Consider the following 20,730-nt stretch of genomic DNA (forward strand, 5'->3'; position numbering starts at 1 on the left):
AGCTGAAGCTGTCATTTAAACCTTGAAAGAGATCAGTAGAGATAGAAGATTGGAAGAAGGGATGGATTTGTCTATAGTTCCTGACTTGCTAAAAGAGAGAATGAAGAAGAAAGCAGATGTAGAAGTTCAACTATTGAAGATATAGAGGATTTCTTTGCAAGGATCAATCAAGCTAAAGAACAAAAAAAGGCAAAGAAGTTCTCCCACATCTTCAGAGATGACTCGGGATCACGCATATTACAAGTAGCAGTCCCTATTGTTGACAAGCCAAGAGATGAAATCACTGCCATGGAGTATGAGATAAAAACAATTGACCTTGGGCATACAACTGAAAAACAAGAATTTCAAGAATTAGGTGATACTTTCACATCAATTCGACAAAGGCTTCGCAAAGAAAAGGAAAAGAAGGGTAAAGCGAAAATAGAGAATGCAAGACTTAAGGAATACATACAAAGGCTAGTGAAGCCAATCAGACAAGAAGATGAAACATTTGTTCCACCTCCTTCCATCTCCTAGGAGTCATTTGAGAGCCTTGAAGCAATGAGAAACTCAAACCAAGGATTAAAGAGATGGATAGAAAACATCTCAAAGCAAGCAAAAGAATTTCTACAAGAGGTAGTAAGAATATATAATGAGGTGGTAATGTTCAGAGGCAGACTCCAAAGCATGGGAAATCAATGGGAAGACTCCCCAATAACACAAGATAAGATGATTGCTTGTCTCAAAGTGTTGAGATATATTCCTATTCAAGTATTGATACAAGAAGGTGTAATTGAAGAAGGTAACATTTATGACTTCCATCGTTGGCATAGCTCTTTGATGATGATAAAGACAACACTTGATAGGGTGAAAGGAGAGTATGAAAGGATGGAAGAATCAGTTAAAGCATTCAATCAAAGATCCTTGTGTCATCGGAGTTGTTAGGACAGGAAATGAATGAAGAAGATGATCTAGATATTGATGTTGAAATTATGTAGCAACGGTCGGATGACTCTAATCGTTCAAATGTCTAATTGGCCTAACGGCCTTAGACATTTGTACGATTATTCCTTATTCCTATCCTTCACTGCAAATTAGCATTCTGATCACAGATTAGAATATTGTATGATAATCAATTTAATCATTGTGATGACAATCAGATTCTACATATAATCGATCATATGTATAATCAGTAATAATTTTATATTACTGATTATACATAGCATCGAGTGTATTATATACTGATCTGTGTATATCCAATGATTAAATATTGTCATCATAATCTATTATCGGTTTCACTAATTGCTAATGGATTGTTTATACTATATTTATTAATCAGTTTAGTTTATCGATTGTGTTTGCATGTAATCCCGATTATATAATCGTTTTTTACTGTTTGTTATACGTTGGTGATTATTGGTTAGCATGCCTCCACATAGGAGTCACGACTCTATGTGGAACCATGTCGGTTCCACATAGAGTCGTGACTCTATGTTAATCGCTATGCTTATAAATCATTGACTATCACATTAAGTCGACGATACATATACAGCAAACAAAACAAATCATAGTACACAGTCGACATAAAGGAGTCGATACTGATATATATCTGTGCGAAGGCAATATTATTCAATATATATAGTGAAGCGATCTGCATTTCATAAGTCTATGATGTTGTTGGGTGATTGACAGTACTTGACTAATATAATCGAATTGTGGATAGTTCGATATATAGTGTAAACAACATTATAGTATATATATACTGCTGAGTATAATTCAACGTTACATTGCAATCTGAAAATTGTCAAAGACATCAGTGATCCATTCTATATATATTTTGCAAACTAAAATATATAAGAAGTTACAGTGTTAGAATAAAACTAAGTGACTATAAAATTTTGAAAATTACCATATATATAAATCTGATCCAACTTTAACACTTGAAGAGTTAAAGAAAAAGGTAAAGAGTGTCTACTTCCAGAGGTTGGAGTCAGTTCAAGAAAGCCAGTTGAATGATATTCTTTCATTCATGATCTTCATAAGTCACTTCCAAATAAGACAAGCAAAGTGGGAGAAAACTCTTGAAGCTAGTTCTGATCAGTTGGATGTGGTAGATCTGCAGCTAGATGCTTTGCCAAGTGTCACCACAGAGGAACTTGGGTTAATCATGTCTAGATTCATTGCATATGGAATCAAAGAAAGGGATAAAGGAAACAAGGTTCTAGAAGACAATTTGCTAAAGAATTAGTTGTCACCCAAATTTCTCATTGGTTCTTTCCCTTTGTTGTTAGTGATGAAGATGATGCTTGTTGACGTGGCTAAAATCGCGCAACTACGACTCTCTCCGGCCAACACAGAATAGAATGCTAAGTATCCTATCCTCTCTTGAGATAAGGAAATCCCTAATGTTGTTTCAGTTGATCAATGGGGACGACCTCAAGGTTTTGATTGTCAGATCCTGACTACAAGATTACTCAGTAATTGATGTGATTTGTTGGGAGCACAAGGGAACTTACGTTTTACAACAAGTTGGTCTGCTGCGATTCTCAGACTGCGAAATAAAAAGCAAAGAGGAAGGGTTCAGGAAGCCTAAGGGACAAGGATGATAACAGTTGATGCAGCGGGTAGACAGATTTCAATAAACCAGTTCTTGTTTTGCCAGAGACACCCTCACAACTAGACAAGAACGGTGCAAGCTCCAAGGGATGAAGGATTTTCAGACCGAAGACACTCGTTTTAGGCACCCAATTCTGGCGCAAACTAAGACGAACACCTGCAGTTGAACTAAGCACATTTGGGTTCAGACTAACCATGGACGATGACCTACAATCAGCAGACCCCCAATGGTATGAACCAAAAATGCATCAAATACCCCTCCACACTTCACCATTAAAATCCCTGCACTCTAAAATTAACCAACTGAAAGAAACCATGCAAATAGACTAAAACAAAGACAACAAACACCATATCAATGTCTTTATATTGATTTCAGTTGCCTATTACAACAATTTATGCAGCATCTCTATGCTACTAAAATTTAACCTTCTACAATCTAGCCTATTCTAACTTCTAAAATCCCACTACAAAACTCTCTAACCTTTACAATGAGAGGCATCCTACCTTTTATAGATTTACAATTTGAACCAGTGACCAGGATTGACTGCATCCAAGGTTTGCAATCTGCCTTCTAGAAGCTAGCAGCTTCAACCCATGCCCATTGAACTCTCAGTCATCCATCCAACAACTCCCCTCAACTGCCTACAACTGTTTGGATTCAATTTGGGTCTATCCGGTGGTTGGACATAACTGACCTGTGTCCCCTTTGTTTTAAAATATCTTGAGCGGGACCCACAGGCAATTTTACATTAAAACAATTTCAGTTCTTAAAACTGAATTCCTGGAATTAAATCCAGTTGTTTATTTCTTAGGAATGCATAGAGTTGTTGCATTCTAAATGTTCTTCGGTCTTTGGTCTTGGTGGTGGACTTCAACTTGGGGTCCAACAGCATGCTTCCCAATGCTTGGTTCTGATCTCGCGCTCTTGCATCTTTTCCCCTCCAGCTTCCAGGGCCCGACTCTGATCGCGATCCTTCTTCGATTTGCGTTTCAGGCTTTCTCCTGGTTCTTTCCGACAACGTCCTGCAAACAATCAATTTTGACCCGCATTAATCATTTTGAAAATTAAATAAATTAGTTTAACAAATATTCAATTTTCACTGACGTCGGGCCCAAGAAGCTCTTTGTGAGATGTATCTTTTGAATGTCTCTCACTTCTTACATGAAGTTTGATCTGTCTTCTTGAATCGTTCTTCTATTTAAACAAAATTCGGGCTTTCAGGCCTCAATGCGAACTTTCCTTGTTGCATTAGTTTCGACGAAAACAAACAAAAAGTGCCGACTTTGATATTTTCTTCAATTTCGGCCTCTAAGCCGATTTTATAAGGTCTTGAAGTTTGCTTTAGCATTTTCGGCTAATGGGCTGATTTCGCGATTTTGCGTGATCATGAACCTTTTAGTTCATTTTCGGGACTTGGGTGAATTTCGGCTAAAAGAAGCCTTTTGCACGATTTTTTAATCTTCTTAGTTTCATCGGGCAAATAATGCTTTTTGCCCTATTTTTTCTTCTCCTTTATCTATTTCGGCTTACTGGCCGATTTTACAAACTTTTTGGCTTAAACACTTATACTGCGAGCTTGGAAAACCTTGAGTGAGTTTTTCAGGTATTTTGCCCCTTTAGCGTGATTCAACTTTGAAAATTTCGAGCTAAAAATGTATATTACATGCTTACGAATTTCTGAAGCTTTTTCGGCATGACAGAAGACTTTGACGTGTTTTGAAATTCATTAGTTTTCGGGTAATGAGTGGATTTCGCGAAATTGACACTTATTGATTTCGACTTAGAATGCTTACCTTTTAGCTTTAATGAATTTCGGGATTCCTCCTCTTTGTGCGCGATTTGGATCTGAGCCATTTTCGAGTATTTTAGATGAAATTTGCGATTTGTTTCCTTTACCAGCCATTTTCGGGAAAATGAAGCCTTTTGCGAGACTTGAGTTTTTCGGCCTAAAAGACCACTTTGCAAACTTAGGCGATTTACCCCCCCTTTTCACTTTTGGCCTAAAATGATATTTTGTGTGATTCAGTTTTGAAATGAATATGTGCTTTTATCATTTTTCAGCCCATTGACCCGAAATGTGCGACTTGGTTTTTTGGCCATTATGTGCAATTTTAGGCTTGGCACTTCAGCCATTTCACTATAATCGATATTTTGTGTGATTCAGTTTTGAAATGAATATGTGCTTTTATCATTTTTCAGCCCATTGACCCGAAATGTGCGACTTGGTTGTTTGGCCATTATGTGCGATTTTAGGCTTGGCTCTTCAACCATTTCACTATAATCGCGCGATTTTCCTTCTTTATTTTCGGCATTATGGACCAATTTGAGAGCTCGTGTTTGATATTACGGGCTCTCGGCCGATTTGAGAGCTTTTAATGTTTTTCGGCCTTAAACCTTATTTTGCGTGATTTTAAGCTTTTGCTTATCTTTGGCATACATGACGATTTTGTCAGTTTTGGTGTTAAGCCGATTTGTCCCTTTTTCAGCTTATGAGACCATTTTGTACGATTTTCACTTAGTCTTCTCTCCTCACTTTTCGGCCTATTGAGCCTTTTTGCACAATTAACTATTTTCGGCCTTATGGGAAGTCTTTGTTATTTTCGGCAAATTAGATAAGTTTGTGAGCTTTGGGAATTTTCGACATGGGGATATTGGGCGATTTGCTAACTTTGTTTCAAATTTCAGCCATGCCTACTGGAAATGCGTGACTTTTTGCCCTAGCTCTCCATTTTCAGCTTCAAAGAGGATTTTGAGAGGTTGTGGTGATTCTATCATTCTCGGCCTAGAAGACGTATTTGCACAATTTGACTTAGCATTAGCATTTTAATTGTGCCTTTTCGACTTGTTAGAACAAAATGAGAGTTTAAGTGGTTTTCGGCCTGAATGGCCAAGATGCATGACTTGTCCTTTTAACGCTTTAAGACTCCAAATTTTGGGCTCTGAGACGATTTCGCGATTTTACCTTTGCTTTTGCGACCTTACTTGGACTTTCTCTCATTCATTGGGCAAACTCGGACCAAAAATGGGGGTCCCTGTCCAAGACGGGGATGGGTGTGCAATACGCACAACAATGCTCCACTTTTGTTGCTTAGTCTTTAGCAAAATTTGTTGGAAACCCTAATTAGGGCTTAAGTGGTTTAATCTTGGTCTTTGATTTTAGAATAATCTTGGCCCTTCATTCTTTTGGGAGCTCTATATAAGCTGCCATTTTTCATTTGTAACCAAGAAGAGAGACTTGAATAATTGTTGTTATTTTGCTCCTAGATTAATAAAGACATTGAAGTGTGGTGTTTCTATTCAATCTTTGAAGCATTTGCATGGTTATTCATCTTCTCAATTCAAGCTTTAAATTTTAAGTGTATAAGTTGAATGATAGAATGTTGTGTATGATTCTTTATTGAAACTCTTAATCCATACTACTAGCAATTTTTTGATTCCAAATTCACCTTGTGTGGTCAATCAACTGTGTTGAATTTGAACCAGAATATATAAAAGAAATCACAAAATTTAAGAATAACAAGGACACAAAAGACTTATCCTGGGTGGACTCCACCTAAGGGTGAAAAACCCAGCCCACACAGATATGATCTTTATTTCTATCTCAGAAATAATTACAAGTATTGATAATTCTCAGATTATCATCAATAAGTCCTCAAACACACATGATTCCCATTCAATAGAAAACATACATAACTTCAAGGGAATCGAACAATACACTTTAGATAATGACAAGTCTAAAATATGCAACTCAGTATGTGATCAATCTCAATGATCTACACTCGTGTATAATAGCAATTATCTTGCTCAAACAAAATGATAACCCTGCATACAAAAAACAAACTGCTGAAAAAGAAGTTGCACAAACATAGAAATACAATATATATAATATATCGAATAGCAAAGGGAGAGACTCCATGCTGGCAGAGGAAAGGTCACTGACAACCATATAGACACATATACGCCACCGACAACCACATAGGCATTACACGAACAGCCAGGAGCATTCATATAAACGATAGAAGCATCTCGAATTTGAAATGGAAGCCAACGAAGCAAAGAAGATGAAATAGGAGTAACGGAAGCCTTCAAAAACAACGCGATACATGAAGAGTAAGAGATATCAGCAGATAATAAGAAAACGCCAGATCATTTAGGCTTAGTCATCACACCGTAAAAGTATGAAAGGATACGCCAGCATGAACACACATACTCTGAGCATACGAACAGAAGGAAGATCTTTGTCGACGCTACATACTTCAACAAACTGAAATCCTTGAATATGCTTAAATTCAATTGTTATTCAATCATTGATATGCATTCAATTAATGGTGTCTATGCTTGATAATAATTTGAAAGTTTATCTAATTTCCTTAGATGATTGCATTAGTCCTTGTGGAGTTGTTCTTGTCTGTTGAAGGCTTGAAGCAAAGACTAGTAGAGTTTCACTATAGGTCATCCTTCATCCTTGCATTCTTAGGTGTAGTTTAGCATCTCTCAACCCTCTACTTTTGCATTTTCTTTATCAAACATCTAGCAATAGTAGTAAATAAGAGAGCTATATTGCATATCATTCAAAGAGCATTCCTTGCAAGTTAGATATCCATCCCTTAAGAAGTACGTAAGGCCTCTTGGAATAACAGTAATCACATTGACCAATTGAGCTTATCCACAAGTCGAGACCCGACAATACAAACCTTGGAGTCTTCCAATTGATCACAGAGTTTAGCATTTGGCAACATTTTGCTCAAGAGAGGATAAGATACTTTGGTATTTTATTCTATGTTTGATTGTGCCTAAAAAACACATCAATGGGCGCCTATAATCAAAAAGTTTTCAAACTCCAAAATCTTGCATATGCAAGCACACATGCAAATAGATGTGCTTAAAAAAGGGGTTTGTCAATACCAATAAGAGAAATTTAAAGGTTCATCAATGATAAGAAAGACTACTGGCACATGCATAGCATTTGGTATGTGCCTCAATAAAAGAAAAAAATATCAAGATTTTCAAAGATATGCACAAGATCGCACCAAGGAGCTCTTGTGTGCCAATATACATCAAACTTTTTCTTATTTTTTCTCGTGTGACGATAAAGGAGGATGTGCCTATTAAAAAGATAAAGCAAAAAAATGATTTTATTAAGAGTTTACTCATCATATGATGCCCCCACTATAACATTAAACCAAACAACGAACAAATGTTTGCTAACTCTTCATATGATGCCCCCACTATGACATTAAACCAAACAATGAACAAACATTTATTAGCAATTAGGAAATTGTCTTACAATGAGTAAAACTTCACAATTTCCCCTCAACATAAATTGTAATTCTAGCAACAGTCCACATTACTATAGCAAGCCGTGTCGAATGGGAAATACTATATGTATAGAATAATACTTGTATGGGTCGTTTACCCCCCTTAATGGTTGGTTAATGAACGATTGGTTAGAATAAGAAATTGTGTTAAAAGGGAATTAGTTCATTAAGATAGAACAGAACATCTTAAAAGCAAGGGATTAGTTAAGAAGAGGCATTGATCAAACAGAAAAGGGATGCCTCTCCTACAAACAATTACATCCATAGGAAGGATCAGAACCCTCCACCACTGATGGAGGGGTATAAAGGACCAATCCAGGATTCAAGGAAAGGTATCGGTCAAGTAGAGATCTAATATAAGTGAATAACATTCAGGTATACAGCCACTGCACATTATACAAGTAATAATTGTTATGAGATCTAAGTGTTTATGAATTAGTCTTCTATATTCATTCACAGACATTGTTTCTACATAAGATTAATACTTACATTCATACATACATACATACATACAAAGAAATGTGTGTGTGTGCGTATATATATATATATATATATATATGTATGTATGTATGTAAACATATAGATATATATAGATATATATATGTGTGTGTATAGGTATGTATGTATGTATGTATGTATGTAAACATATAGATATATATATATATATATGTGTGTGTGTATATGTATGTATGTATGTATACATACATACATACATACATACATACATATATATATATATATACATACATACAAATATATATATATACATATTTATATACAAATATATATATATATATGTATATGTATGTATGTATGTATACATACATACATATATATATATATATATACATACATACATACAAATATATATATACATACATACATACATACAAATCTACATACATATATATATGTAGATGTGTATATATATATATACATCTATATGTGTGTGTGTGTGTGTGTGTGTGTGTGGATGTGTGTGTGTGCGTGTCCATATGTAGAGGGGGGAAAATGAACCTCTTTGACAAGTGGATAACAACCTCTCGAAGATTCACTATGCGACCTCTCCACTCAAGATATATCTCTTTGTATGTCCTCTGATAGCTCTCTGCACAAGGACGCACGCGCGGATTATGGACAACAGCGCGGTGCGCTAGCGTCCTGTACGGACAGGATGCAGAGTTCGCATAGAAGGGCACAATGTAATAGATATGTGTTCTATATTTTTTAAATGCGATAAATGTATATAAAAGAAGGTAAAACGATTATATAAATGGAATGAAAGCCACAAAGGAAAGGAAGAAGATAATCTCACAACCAGTCCACGATATGAAGCCTCCAACTAAATAAATCTTCTCTAATGCAACCTGCACACAAACCAGAAAGGAAAAATGTTTTGAGGCTGCTTGGGGACTTGCCTCAGTCAAATCCCTGTTTTGGTGTTTCCACCTCCACAGACAGCCAGATAGATTGATAGAATAAAAGATAAATGCAAGATAAGATAAATGATAAATGATAAATGATTTGATGGATAAGGGATGTGTTTGATCCCAAGGTGCTCAAAGATAGGATAAATAGAATGATAGAAAGATATTACCAAAGAGACAGTTGCAAAAGATTATTGTGAGAGCTTGAGAGTGTTGTAGCAAAATAGAGACTGATGTAGCAAGTGAGAGAGAGATGGAGAAAGTTGTGAGAGCCCAAAGAATAAGAGAGATTTTGTGGAGGAACTAGAGAGATTCAATGAAGAGAAAGGATAGATTTAAAAGAGATGAGAGGAGGGAAAAGAGGGTTGGCAATCCATTTAGAAGATTTTGAGTCGTTTCCACCGACATACGTAGGTGACAAGTGGAAAGGTGCACTTAGAACCGTCATTCGAATGTTAAGATGTCATGGGACAAATGCACGGTGCACGGACGTCCACGCGACGCGCTAGTGTCCAAATGAATCACACTCGAAAACAGTTGGAAACAAGGGAGACATGTGGCTAACAAGACTAACGCCACAAGGGAGCTGTTGAAAAGGGGGTCTTGAGCATCTTGAGAGGTAAAAGGCTGATGCAAGAGCTGAAATGAGCCTACTCAGGTGCTAGGGGAATGGACACCAAGGTGGTTACAAAAGATGTCGGTCGAATTACAAAGAGATACGCAATTTTCGACACTACAGTATATATACAATTTTTGACACTACAGTATATATACATATACACATATATGTGTATATGTATATATATATAGATGTATATGTATACAAATCTATGTATATATACATAGATTTGTATACATATACAAATATATATTATAATATACATATACACATATATGTGTATATGTATATATACATATACATATATAAATATAGATATGTATATATGTGTGTGTATGTGTGTGTATATACATATATACATACATGTATATATATGTATATATATACATATATACATACACATGTATGTATATATATACATCTACATACATGTATATAGATTTATATATAAATAAGCTAGGGAGATGCAGTTTACCAATTCCCTCGAACTAAGCCAACCACACAAAGGGATGGAACTTGTTATAGTGGGGCATTCCTGCCACTTGTGGGACGAGGGGCCTTGTCATAGTGAGATGTTCCTGCCACTTGTGGGCCGAGCGGTGAGTTGCCATAGATGGATGCCAAGCGCTCTCGGGATTAGTTGGGCTTACTTGGGTTGAATAGTTTACTAGCACCCTTTTGAGTTTTCCTACCAAACTAAACTATCATTAAGGTTAGTTAGCTAGTAATAATGTTTAACATGTTATATAATATACTTGTTCACTAATCCATGTATTTGTTCATTGTTTCTTAAGTTTATCAATGATTAAATGAATTTACTTTAGTATGATATTATTAAGAATAAACTATATTGTTGGAATTGTGGATTTTTGGGTACAAACAGGTTAATCCCGATTTGGGGACATCGCATCATACCAAACTTGGCTCTTGTTTTAAAAGATACACCTTTTCAAAAATAGATAAATGAACTATATATGATGAAGTGTCATTTGAAAATAAGAAAAAGAAAAACCAGCAAGGTTTTGATAGCAGAAACAACAGCGAAGAAAATGTTTGTTTCAAAAACCTTGATAACACATCAGCAAGTACAGTAACAGAGCACCTAATTTTTCATACAACAATAAAAAAGCGGTAGAATTTATTCTTCTAGCAACAAGTAAAATAGTGTTTATAACAGGAAATTTTTGTTTAGACTCCCCTGGACAATGATGTGCACCAACACAAACGAGGTGATTTTCTTGAGAGTTATATTTTAATGCCAAGGCATGCAACTTAGCATAGGTGCATGCCAATACAAAGTAGGTATGTTCATATCACAAATCTAGTGTTCAAAGCACATCTAGAACTTGAGATGCACACTTGAACAACGAAGATGAATTTTTGAAAATTTTGTGTTTATGTTCAAGCATAGACAGACCTGGGCATAGTTGTGCACCAGTACAAAGCATGTTTTCTTAGCCTTTACTAAGTGCACCTAATAGAATAATGATGTGCATATACAAATGATTGATGTATGAATAGATTTTCAAAGGTTTTTAGAGGGTTGGCCATTATAAAAGGAAAAATTGCAAAATCACCAAATTCATCTAGGACCACCTATCCAAAAGTCTACTTTTAGCCACCACCTTTTTGAAAGACCATTTGGTTTGCTATTTGAAGAGCACAAGCTATTTTTAGCATTCTATAATGTCCCTACTTTGAAATATAATTTAATAATAAATAATAAAAATAATAAAATTAAAATACAAAATAATAAATATAAAAATTAAAATTAAAATATAAAAGAATATAATTAAAATTTGATTGAAGTTAATGAATGGTCAAAAGGCATGAAATGATAAGTTGTCACTCCCTCAAAGGTGAGATATAAAAGGGAGAAGAGAACCTCATTTGAGAGGGGGGAGGGGGGGAAGAATTTGGAATTGGAGAAGTGTAGATCTGATTTAAATAAGAAGTGCAGATCTGATTGTGGAAGGTTGTGTCCCTTTCAAAGGGCAGAAAGAATAAAGAGTTGCACTCTTTCAAAGGGTGCTAATGGTGAAAGGGCATGTCTCTTGCCAAAGGACATACATGATGAAAGGGTGTGACCTCTCCCTCACATTGAGAGATATAAAGGGAAGGAATCATAAGCATCTAGTGACATCACCATGGATTGGATCAGATCAGAACTGTTATTAAGTTACAGGTAGTAACATCCTTGTTCTTGGTGGTATGCATGGGGATGTGTCTAATAAGTATGCTTAATAAATGAAGCCCACTTATGTTCTTATGCAGACCCAATAATGTTCTTATGCAGAATTAATGGTAATATTAATATGGACTGCAATATGTATGGCAGTCATATTTAATTTCATATAAATTCATAATACATAAGAAATTAGTATACTTATAGTCTAAATCATGTTATTACTGTCAGTATTTAAGAAGATGGAAATGAGATGTTCCAAAGAGGGGCAGTCTAAATCCAAGCAATAGGCTAAGTCCAGAGATAGGGTGGGTTCAGCGACCCATAGACCTTGAGGGTACACAGCAAAGATAGGTAAGGGCTTGGATCTGTAAACTTTGAGGGAACCTATTGTATTTGGTCTCTAAGCGCTTTGGTAACATGCATAGACCCTTCTCCCTTAAACTGATGTAGTAGTAGGGTCTGATATTTATATTAAGAACTATGAATAATGAAATTAATCATATAATGAGGAAAATAAATAAGCACTTGTTAATAACTAATAAGTTGAAGAATATCAATGATTGGCTTCATGATTAGTCTCTAAATGAATTTTAGTATATTAAAATAGATTAATTATACTAATCAAGTGGGGGACATTACACATTCACTATTTATAGCCTGGAGTCAGCTATTTTTAGATTTCTTTCCATGCACAAGATGTGAGCATTTAGTCAAAGTTTGTAATAAATTCAATCTAAAGCTTGACAACAGGTTGCATGGTTTTAGTTTTAGCATTAGAGGATAAGATATTGTAATAAAAAATGCATTTCATGCATTCAATTATTCTTAGAGTAGAAGAAGCAATTAGCTTCTTATTTATTTTCATACAATAGCTTTGTAAACAGTCTAAATGTCTTTTTGAGCTTTATCAATGCGTACATTTTGCTAGACTCACTATTCATCGAGTATTCAGTGTTATTGTTATCCTAAATTTTTTTTTGCTCAATGACATTTATTAGGCCTATCTTTCTGTTGACGTGTCTGGAATCGCATTGCTGCAAACTCCATACGGCCAACGCAAAATAGAATAGCCAACTGATTATCCTACTCTCTCTTGAGATAAGGAAGACTCTAATGCTGTTTTCTAAGTTTGATCAAAGGAGACAACCTCAAGGTTTCTTTTGTCAGGTCTTGACTGCGGGATCTCTCAGTGGCTTGATGTGTTTTGCTGGAAACACAAGGGGACTTACGATTTGCAACAAGCTAGTCTGCTGTGATTCTCAAATTACGCAATAAAGAGCAAAAGGAAAGGGTTAGGAGATCTAAAACTAACAACACGGGTATGCAGGTAGGCAGATTCAACATAACCAATTCCTGCTTGGCCAGAATAGCTCACAACCTTGCAGGAACGGTGCGATCTTCAAAGGGACTTGGAAGATTTTCAGACTGGAGACGCACGGCTAAGCACCCAATTCTGGCGCAGCTTAGATGGACACCTGCAATTGAACTGAGCACAATCGAAGGCTCAGGTTAACCACACAAAAGGATACACAATCAGTATATCCTCAGTGGTATGAGCCTGAATCTATCAAATACCTGCACACCCAAAATAGAAAAATCTATCTTAAATGCTGAGAGAAACCATGCAAACAGGATGAAAACAAGACAATAAACACCAATTCAATGTCTATATATTGATTTCAGCTACCTATTACAACAATTTCTGCAGCATCTCTATGATACTGCTAAGATCTAACCTATTCTAACCTCTAAGATCTAACTACAAAATTCTAACCAACTGTCTGACAAAATCTCCAACTATCTAACAATCTAACCCTTTACAAAAGAAAGGCCTCTGCCTGTTATAGATATTACAATTTTGAATCAGAGGTTAGGATGGACTGCATCCAAGGGTCCTGATCTGCCTTCCAGAAGCTGGCAGCTTTGACCCATGCCCAATTAATTCTCAGTTATCCAACCAGCAACTATCTCAACTACCAACCACTTTTGGCTTTAATTCAGGTTTATCCGGTCTTCTTGGTGGTTGGGAATAGTTATCCACAAAAATATCTTGCACGGGACCCATAGGAAATTTACAATAAAGCAGTTTCAGTTTTAAAACTAAATTTCTGGACTTAAATCCAGTTGTGTGCTTTTTCTCGAGAAGGCATAAACTTTGCAGCATTCAGTGTTCTTTGGTCTTTGGTCCCGGTGGTGGACTTCATCTTTGTTCAGCGGCACGGTTCCCAATGCTCGGTTGTTCTCGCGCTCTTGCATCTTTTCTTTTCCAATCTTCAGCGCCTGGCTTTGGATTGCGATCCTTCCTTGATTTGCGTTTGAGGTTTTTCTCCTGGTTCTTTGATGACGTCCTGCGATCAATCAACCAATTTCACTTCATTAAATTAATTTGAAAAATTAAATAATTTAATTCAACAAACATTAAATTTAATTACGACGTCTGGCTTGAGAAGCTCTTTGTGAGATGTATCTTGAAAATGCTTCTCTTTTCTCTTCGAATGTGAAATCTGATCCTTGGGCAATTTACTTCTGCGTTATTTTACCTTTGGAGTCTTGGGCACTTTGAATGGGTTTTATGGCGTTTTGAAAACTTCTTATAGCGCGATTCTGGAGGTTTGAAGAGCTTCTGCAAATTTTTTTTAAAAACTCTAACTCTCATGCTTTTCTGGTGAATTTCGGAGAACTTAGACGTTTTGAATTGGAGATATTTTCGGAGTCTGGGGAGGTTTTAGCGATTTTCGGCACTCACAAGGAAATTGCGAACTTCGGATGTTTCCTGTTTTTTGCCAATTTCAACAAGTTTTCACTTTGCCCTTAGGGTCCGAAATTCGGCCCTTTGGGCGATTTCGCGATTTTCAAGATAAATTCGGACCTTTTACGCCCTTTGGAATTTTCGGATGCTTTGGACGTTTTGTTTACTAAGGCGTTCTTTGGACCATTTAACACTTCGCAAAAAAAAAAACTTCGGAGTTTTAAGCGTTTTGGCGAACTGGGAATATTTTCGGATTTCAACGACTTTGTAAAAACTTCGGAGTTCAACGCGCTTTGCAAATTTCGGAGCACTTGGGTTGTTTTCGCCAATTTCGTCGCCTTTCAATTTCGGCTCTAGGGTCCGAAAATAAGGATTCAATGCGAAGTTCGGGCCAAAAGACGTTTTATGCAAAATCGATGCACTTCCAAATTTCGGAGCAGGGGTCCAAATTTGGGGTTATAAAGCGAACTTCGAAGCTGGAGGAGTTTTTCGAAACATTTCGCACTATTTCACATTTTCTAATTTTGTCCTAGGGTCCGAAAATGGACACTTGAGTGATTTTTCAGACCTTGAAGGTCTTTTGCAAGATTTCACGTTTTTTATTATTTTTCGCCCCAGGGTCCGAAAATGGACGTTTTAGTGATTTTCGGGGCTTGAAGCGCTTTTGGCGAATTTCGGATCTCAAACGCGTTTTTTTAAAACTCAACGCACTTTCCATTTACCTCCCAAGGTCCGAAAATGAGGACGCTTAAGTGGTTTTCGGACCTTGTAACATATTTTGCAAAATCGCATTTTTTAAAACATTTCGCCCCAGGGTCCGAAAATGGACATTTAAAGTGTTTTTCGGAGCTAAACACATTTTTTGGCGAACTCTATCATTTTTGGAGCTAAACCACCTTTTGGCAATTTAAAGAAAACTTCAGACCACTAGACATGTTTGCAAATTTGGAGTTTGAAGGCGTTTTTGGAGAACTGGAGGCATTTCGGACCCTAGCGCATGTTTCGCCACTCAAGAAAACTTCGGAGTTTTAAACGCTTTCTACAATTTCTACGAATTTCAGACTTTTAACATGCTTTGCAAATTCCTAAAAAAAACTTCGGACCTAAACCACCTTTTGGAAATTTCGGAGCTCTTGAACCTTTTTGCAATTTTGTCAAAATTTCAAATTTCGAAGCTAGGGTCCGAAATTGGGGACTTAAGTGAATTCGGACCTAAAAGCACTTTTGGCAAGTTAAGTGAATTTCGGACCTCCGGCCAGTTTTGTCAACTTTTTCACTTTTTGGCCCAGAGTCCGAAATTGGAGGACTTAAGTGATTTTTGGACCTCTGGGGGCTTTTTGCAACTTTTAAACATTTTCCAATTTTTGCCTCTGGTTCCAAAATTGGGCATTTTGAGCGATTTTAAACGTTGTTCTCAAGAAGTGCGAGCTTGGGCACTTGGGCAAGTTTGTCAAGTTCTCGCTGAAGGATCATTTAATGGAATATATACTTTCAGTTATATTCCATATATACTTTCAGGATGTTTGAGAGTGGTTTCAGACCTCCAGGAGTTATATTGCAAATTCTAGTTTTTGGAGGTTTCATCGGTTTTCAGACTTAGTCAAATTTCAGGATCAGGACATTCCAGACTTAGCCAAATTTCAGGGTCAGGAAATTCTAGACTTAGCCAAATTTCAGGGTCAGGAAATTCTAGACTTAGCCAAATTTCAGGGCACTTGAAGATCAAGATGACATTTCAGACTCCATCACTCACCAACTTGACCCTTCATATCCCCTTCCTCCTCTGCAAAGACAGAAAGGCACAAACCGGGGGGTCCCTGTCCAAGACGGGGATGGGTGTGCGATTCGCACAACACTTTCTTACACATGTTTATTGATATTTCTTGTTATGTGTGCTAAAGGTCAAATTTATTTGGTGAGTTTGCAAGCCTTGTATTGCAAATGAACTCAAAGGTGTAGCTTGTGGCTTTGTACTAAGCCTTGCTTTAATTTAATCATAGCATTCATGTTTATGTATTATCCTATTCAACTCCACATGTACTGACCCTATTATGTCTTTGTTTTTAATTAAACAGAAGCATGTAGTTGGATTTGTTTTAAGTCAAAAAACATAAAATCCATTGCCTAATGTTGAAAGGGTGTCTCAACATTTTACCCTAGGAAAAACCAAAAAAGATGTGCATTTGCATTTTATTCAATGTGAATGTGAACCCCCATAGAAATCATTGCAAAGATTGTAAATTTGTAAATTTCAAGTACATATTGTCCAATTTTAGATTAGTTTTTGATTTACAAGGAGCTTACCCTTTTAACTTGAACAATAATTTTACAACACGTATGTTCCATTTTTTGTCTCACTGAAAAATGCTAACAAGTTCAAAGGTTGGTCCTAACATTTTTGTACTACAAAGAGTGTTAATTTAATGTTTTGACATAAGAAAATAAAGAGCATTCAGAGTTGTTTAGCATCAAAATTCAAGTTAAGGATGTTAAATTTTTAATGTACTTATTGATTGATTGTTAGGTACTGCATGGAATAAGGAAGTGCATCAGCAAACAAAAGAGGCAGTGGCTAGATTTTGGATTTACAACAATATTCCATTTAGTATTATTGAGAGTCCATATTGGGAGCAAGTGGTCGGTGGATTGACCATGTCTGGTAAGGGGTTCAAGTCCCCAAGTCGTTATGAGTTGAGTGGGCCATTATTGCAACGTGAGGTCCAAAACACACATCAATTGGTGGAACAACAAAGGAGGAATTGGGAAAAGAATGGTTGCACCATTTTATCTGATGGGTGGACGGATAGTAGGAATAGGACACTCATAAACTTTCTAGTTACTTCAGGGGGACAGGTGGTATTTTTAAAATCGATTGATGCCTCAAATGAAGTGAAAAATGCAGAAACCTTGAGCAGCATGTTGGATGAGGTGGTGACCGAAGTGGGAGTGCAAAATGTTGTTCAGGTTGTGACCGATAATGCAGCTGCATATGTGGCAGCCGGTAAACTTCTACAGGCTAGGCATCCGCCATTATTTTGGAGCCCTTGTGATGCTCATTGCCTTGATTTACTCCTCGAGGACATAGGGAAACTTAGTTGGGTGAAGAATATGGTTGAAGATGGAAGGGAAATCACAAAGTACATCTACAACCACACATGGGTCTTGGAGCTTATGAGACAACACACTGATGGTAAGGATCTTGTGCGTTCAGGAGTCACATGTTTTGCCATGAATTTTCTCAACTTACAGAGCATATTACATGCATTGCCCAACCTGAAGAGGATGTTTGTGAGTGAAAGATGGTTGGAGAGTCCTTATTGTAGGAAGCCTGAAGCAGAGAAGGTCGTGAAGGCCATTTTTGATGATAGCTTTGGCAAACTCATGGAGGAGATCATCAATGTAAGTCTTCAAAGTTCAAATTTCAATTGATGATTTATTGTTTAATTTTCTAATATTACACATCGTTGTTTTTTGTTAAATTTGTCATGTCTAGTTGTCAAAGTCATTGGTGAGGGTTCTACAGATAGTGGATGGGGATAAAAACCCCATAGGGTATCTATATGAGGCCACGGATAAGGCCAAAGAGGCAATTCAGCAATTGTATGGGTCAGACAGGACCAAATATGAACCCATATGGCGCATAATTGATCGAAGGTGGAACCGACAACTCCACCAACATATCCATGCTGCTGCCTACTATTTGAACCCCAAGTTCTTTTACTCCCGCACTTTCAAAATAGACGAGGAGGTTCAACTTGGCCTTGACACATGTATTCAGAGGTTGGTTCCTGATGAAAACATTCAAGACCTCATTGTTGATGAGTTGCAGAGGTACAAGAAGGAAGATGGGCCATTGTTTTCTTCACCTATTGGTATTCGTAAGAGAGACACCTTGCTGCCAGGTAAAAAAAAATGTGCTCTTAAATCTATTTTACCATTTATTTCAATCTTTAAGTTTATAAAAAACTTTACCAAGTTATAAATGCCAATTTGTATGCTTGCAGATTTGTGGTGGGAAGATTATGGTGCCACAACGCCTAATCTCCAAAAACTTGCAATCCGCATATTATCTTAGCCTTGTAGTGCTTCTGGTTGTGAGCGCAACTGGAGTGTCTTTGAGGCCATTCACACAAAAAAGCGCAATAGGTTGACTCAAAAGCGCTTGAATGACCTTGTATATGTGCGGTACAATCTTCGACTGCATGAAAAGAGGGTACAAGGGAACAATTCATATGACGCGCTTGACATTGATGAGATTGATCCATACACAGCAGATTGGATTGCTGAAACTGATGGTGCTACTGGTGATATTGATGTGGATACATTTATCACTGACGCTCAGTTAGATGAGATGGAGAGGGAGGCAGCTGAATGGGCGGCAGAGGTCGCAGAACGTGAGGAGGCGGGAGATGAGTTTGCTGATCCAGAAGAGGCAGATTCCTCACTTGTTGAGGATATTGTAGCAGCAGCAGCTGTTGCTGCAACACCATCTACTTCAGCACCCACTCAGCGGCAACAGAGTTTTTTGAGCTTTAGTCGTAGACGCAATCTATGATTGCTAGTTTTCAATGATATAAAACCATGAACTTAATAGTTAATATGTATTCAAACTTCACAGATTGATTTGTTTTTGTGGTCTAGAGACTCTAGACTCTACAATATGTATTTGAATTTTGACTCAAACGTATTTACTATTTAGATTCTAGAACTTGAACTTGTTTTTTGGTATATCACTTTGCTATATGGTATGTATTTGACTCAAACTATGATTTATATATGATGGAAACTAGTAATATACTACTGTGTTCTATAAATTTAGTGTATACATGTGTTTTATTAGAATATTTTAAGAAATTATATATTTTCAAATGTTAGATAATTTTGCCGATTTTTTCCCGATTCCCAATTTTTTTTAAAAATTCGGCCAAAAGATTTATTGCCGATTAAGATATTTACATCTTTGGATTATTGTTCACAAACTAACTTCATATCTCAAGACCTAATGGAAAACTTTGTAGTAAATTAATCAGCACTCCCAGCCTTATGCTTTGGATTTGTCTATTAATAAGCAATGTAGATCAAAGTTTGTCATTAACTATTAAATTGTGGATGAAATGATTTTAGATGTTGTACCTATTGATATGTGTGGAGTTGTATTAGGAAGCACCTAAATGTATGATAACAAAGTTGTACCATTAAGGCCTAACAAGTACCATTCATGCAAGGGTGCATAGTACTTCATGTTGAATACTTAAAAGGGTAAGGAAGAGTAGCCTTAAATAATATTTTCCTAAGTTAATTATTAATGCTCAATCATGTAATATATTGTATCATAAGTTTCTTGTTAGAAACTTTCTATTTTGTAAATTCCTTGTATGTTATTTATTGAGCATTCTTGCTCATTGTAAATACAATCAATCTAATTTTACCAATTACTTAGCATAATAAGCCTAAGGTTCACAAACCTTGGAGTAAGGAGAATGTTGAGCAAAAGCACAAGGATTAATCCACTTGCATGGGAAAGAACAAATGTTGGCAAAGTTCTTTAAACAATTTCATGCATAGTAGCCAGAAACTCCTTTGTCCCTCCTTGGGCACGCGTATCCCCGTATCCAAAACAAATGCATATCCGATACAGCCCAAATATGTATCTGATATTGTACACAAGCATGTCCAAACAACCTTGATTTTCAAACCATGTTGGATACCATGTGATTTTCTTTTTTAAAATTTGACATAAATCTTCTTAAATTTAATTTAAAAAAACTTCATTCATTCATTATCAACAAAAAAAATGGTATAAACAAAACCTACACCAAATGAGAAAGACAGT

The 20,730-nt window shown here is 36.4% G+C and overlaps 2 protein-coding genes across 3 annotated transcripts in view; one reads left to right on the forward strand and one right to left on the reverse strand.

Annotated features, from left to right (window-relative positions):
• The window catches only part of LOC131075837 (SNF1-related protein kinase regulatory subunit gamma-1-like), a 108,926-nt gene that overhangs the window by 74,693 nt on the left and 13,503 nt on the right, over positions 1 to 20,730 (reverse strand). The window lies entirely within an intron of this gene.
• On the forward strand, positions 289 to 19,452 carry LOC131874380 (uncharacterized). The gene is made up of 6 exons (XM_059217723.1): positions 289 to 409; positions 17,422 to 17,996; positions 18,147 to 18,296; positions 18,391 to 18,799; positions 18,902 to 18,908; positions 19,044 to 19,452. The coding sequence occupies exons 1-6, from the start codon at positions 289 to 291 to the stop codon at positions 19,450 to 19,452; spliced, it is 1,671 nt and encodes a 556-aa protein (XP_059073706.1).

Source organism: Cryptomeria japonica, chromosome 3 (assembly GCF_030272615.1).
Source record: "Cryptomeria japonica chromosome 3, Sugi_1.0, whole genome shotgun sequence".
In the NCBI taxonomy this organism is placed as follows: domain Eukaryota; kingdom Viridiplantae; phylum Streptophyta; class Pinopsida; order Cupressales; family Cupressaceae; genus Cryptomeria; species Cryptomeria japonica.

Bases quoted from the DNA above. Each gene is read 5' to 3' on its own strand.
- LOC131874380 (XM_059217723.1), top strand. From the start codon at position 289: ATGGAGTATGAGATAAAAACAATTGACCTTGGGCATACAACTGAAAAA. The intron at 410-17,421 runs GTAAAGCGAAAA...ATTGATTGTTAG, and splicing joins CAAAGAAAAGGAAAAGAAGG to GTACTGCATGGAATAAGGAA. The intron at 17,997-18,146 runs GTGAAGAATATG...CTCAACTTACAG, and splicing joins ACATAGGGAAACTTAGTTGG to AGCATATTACATGCATTGCC.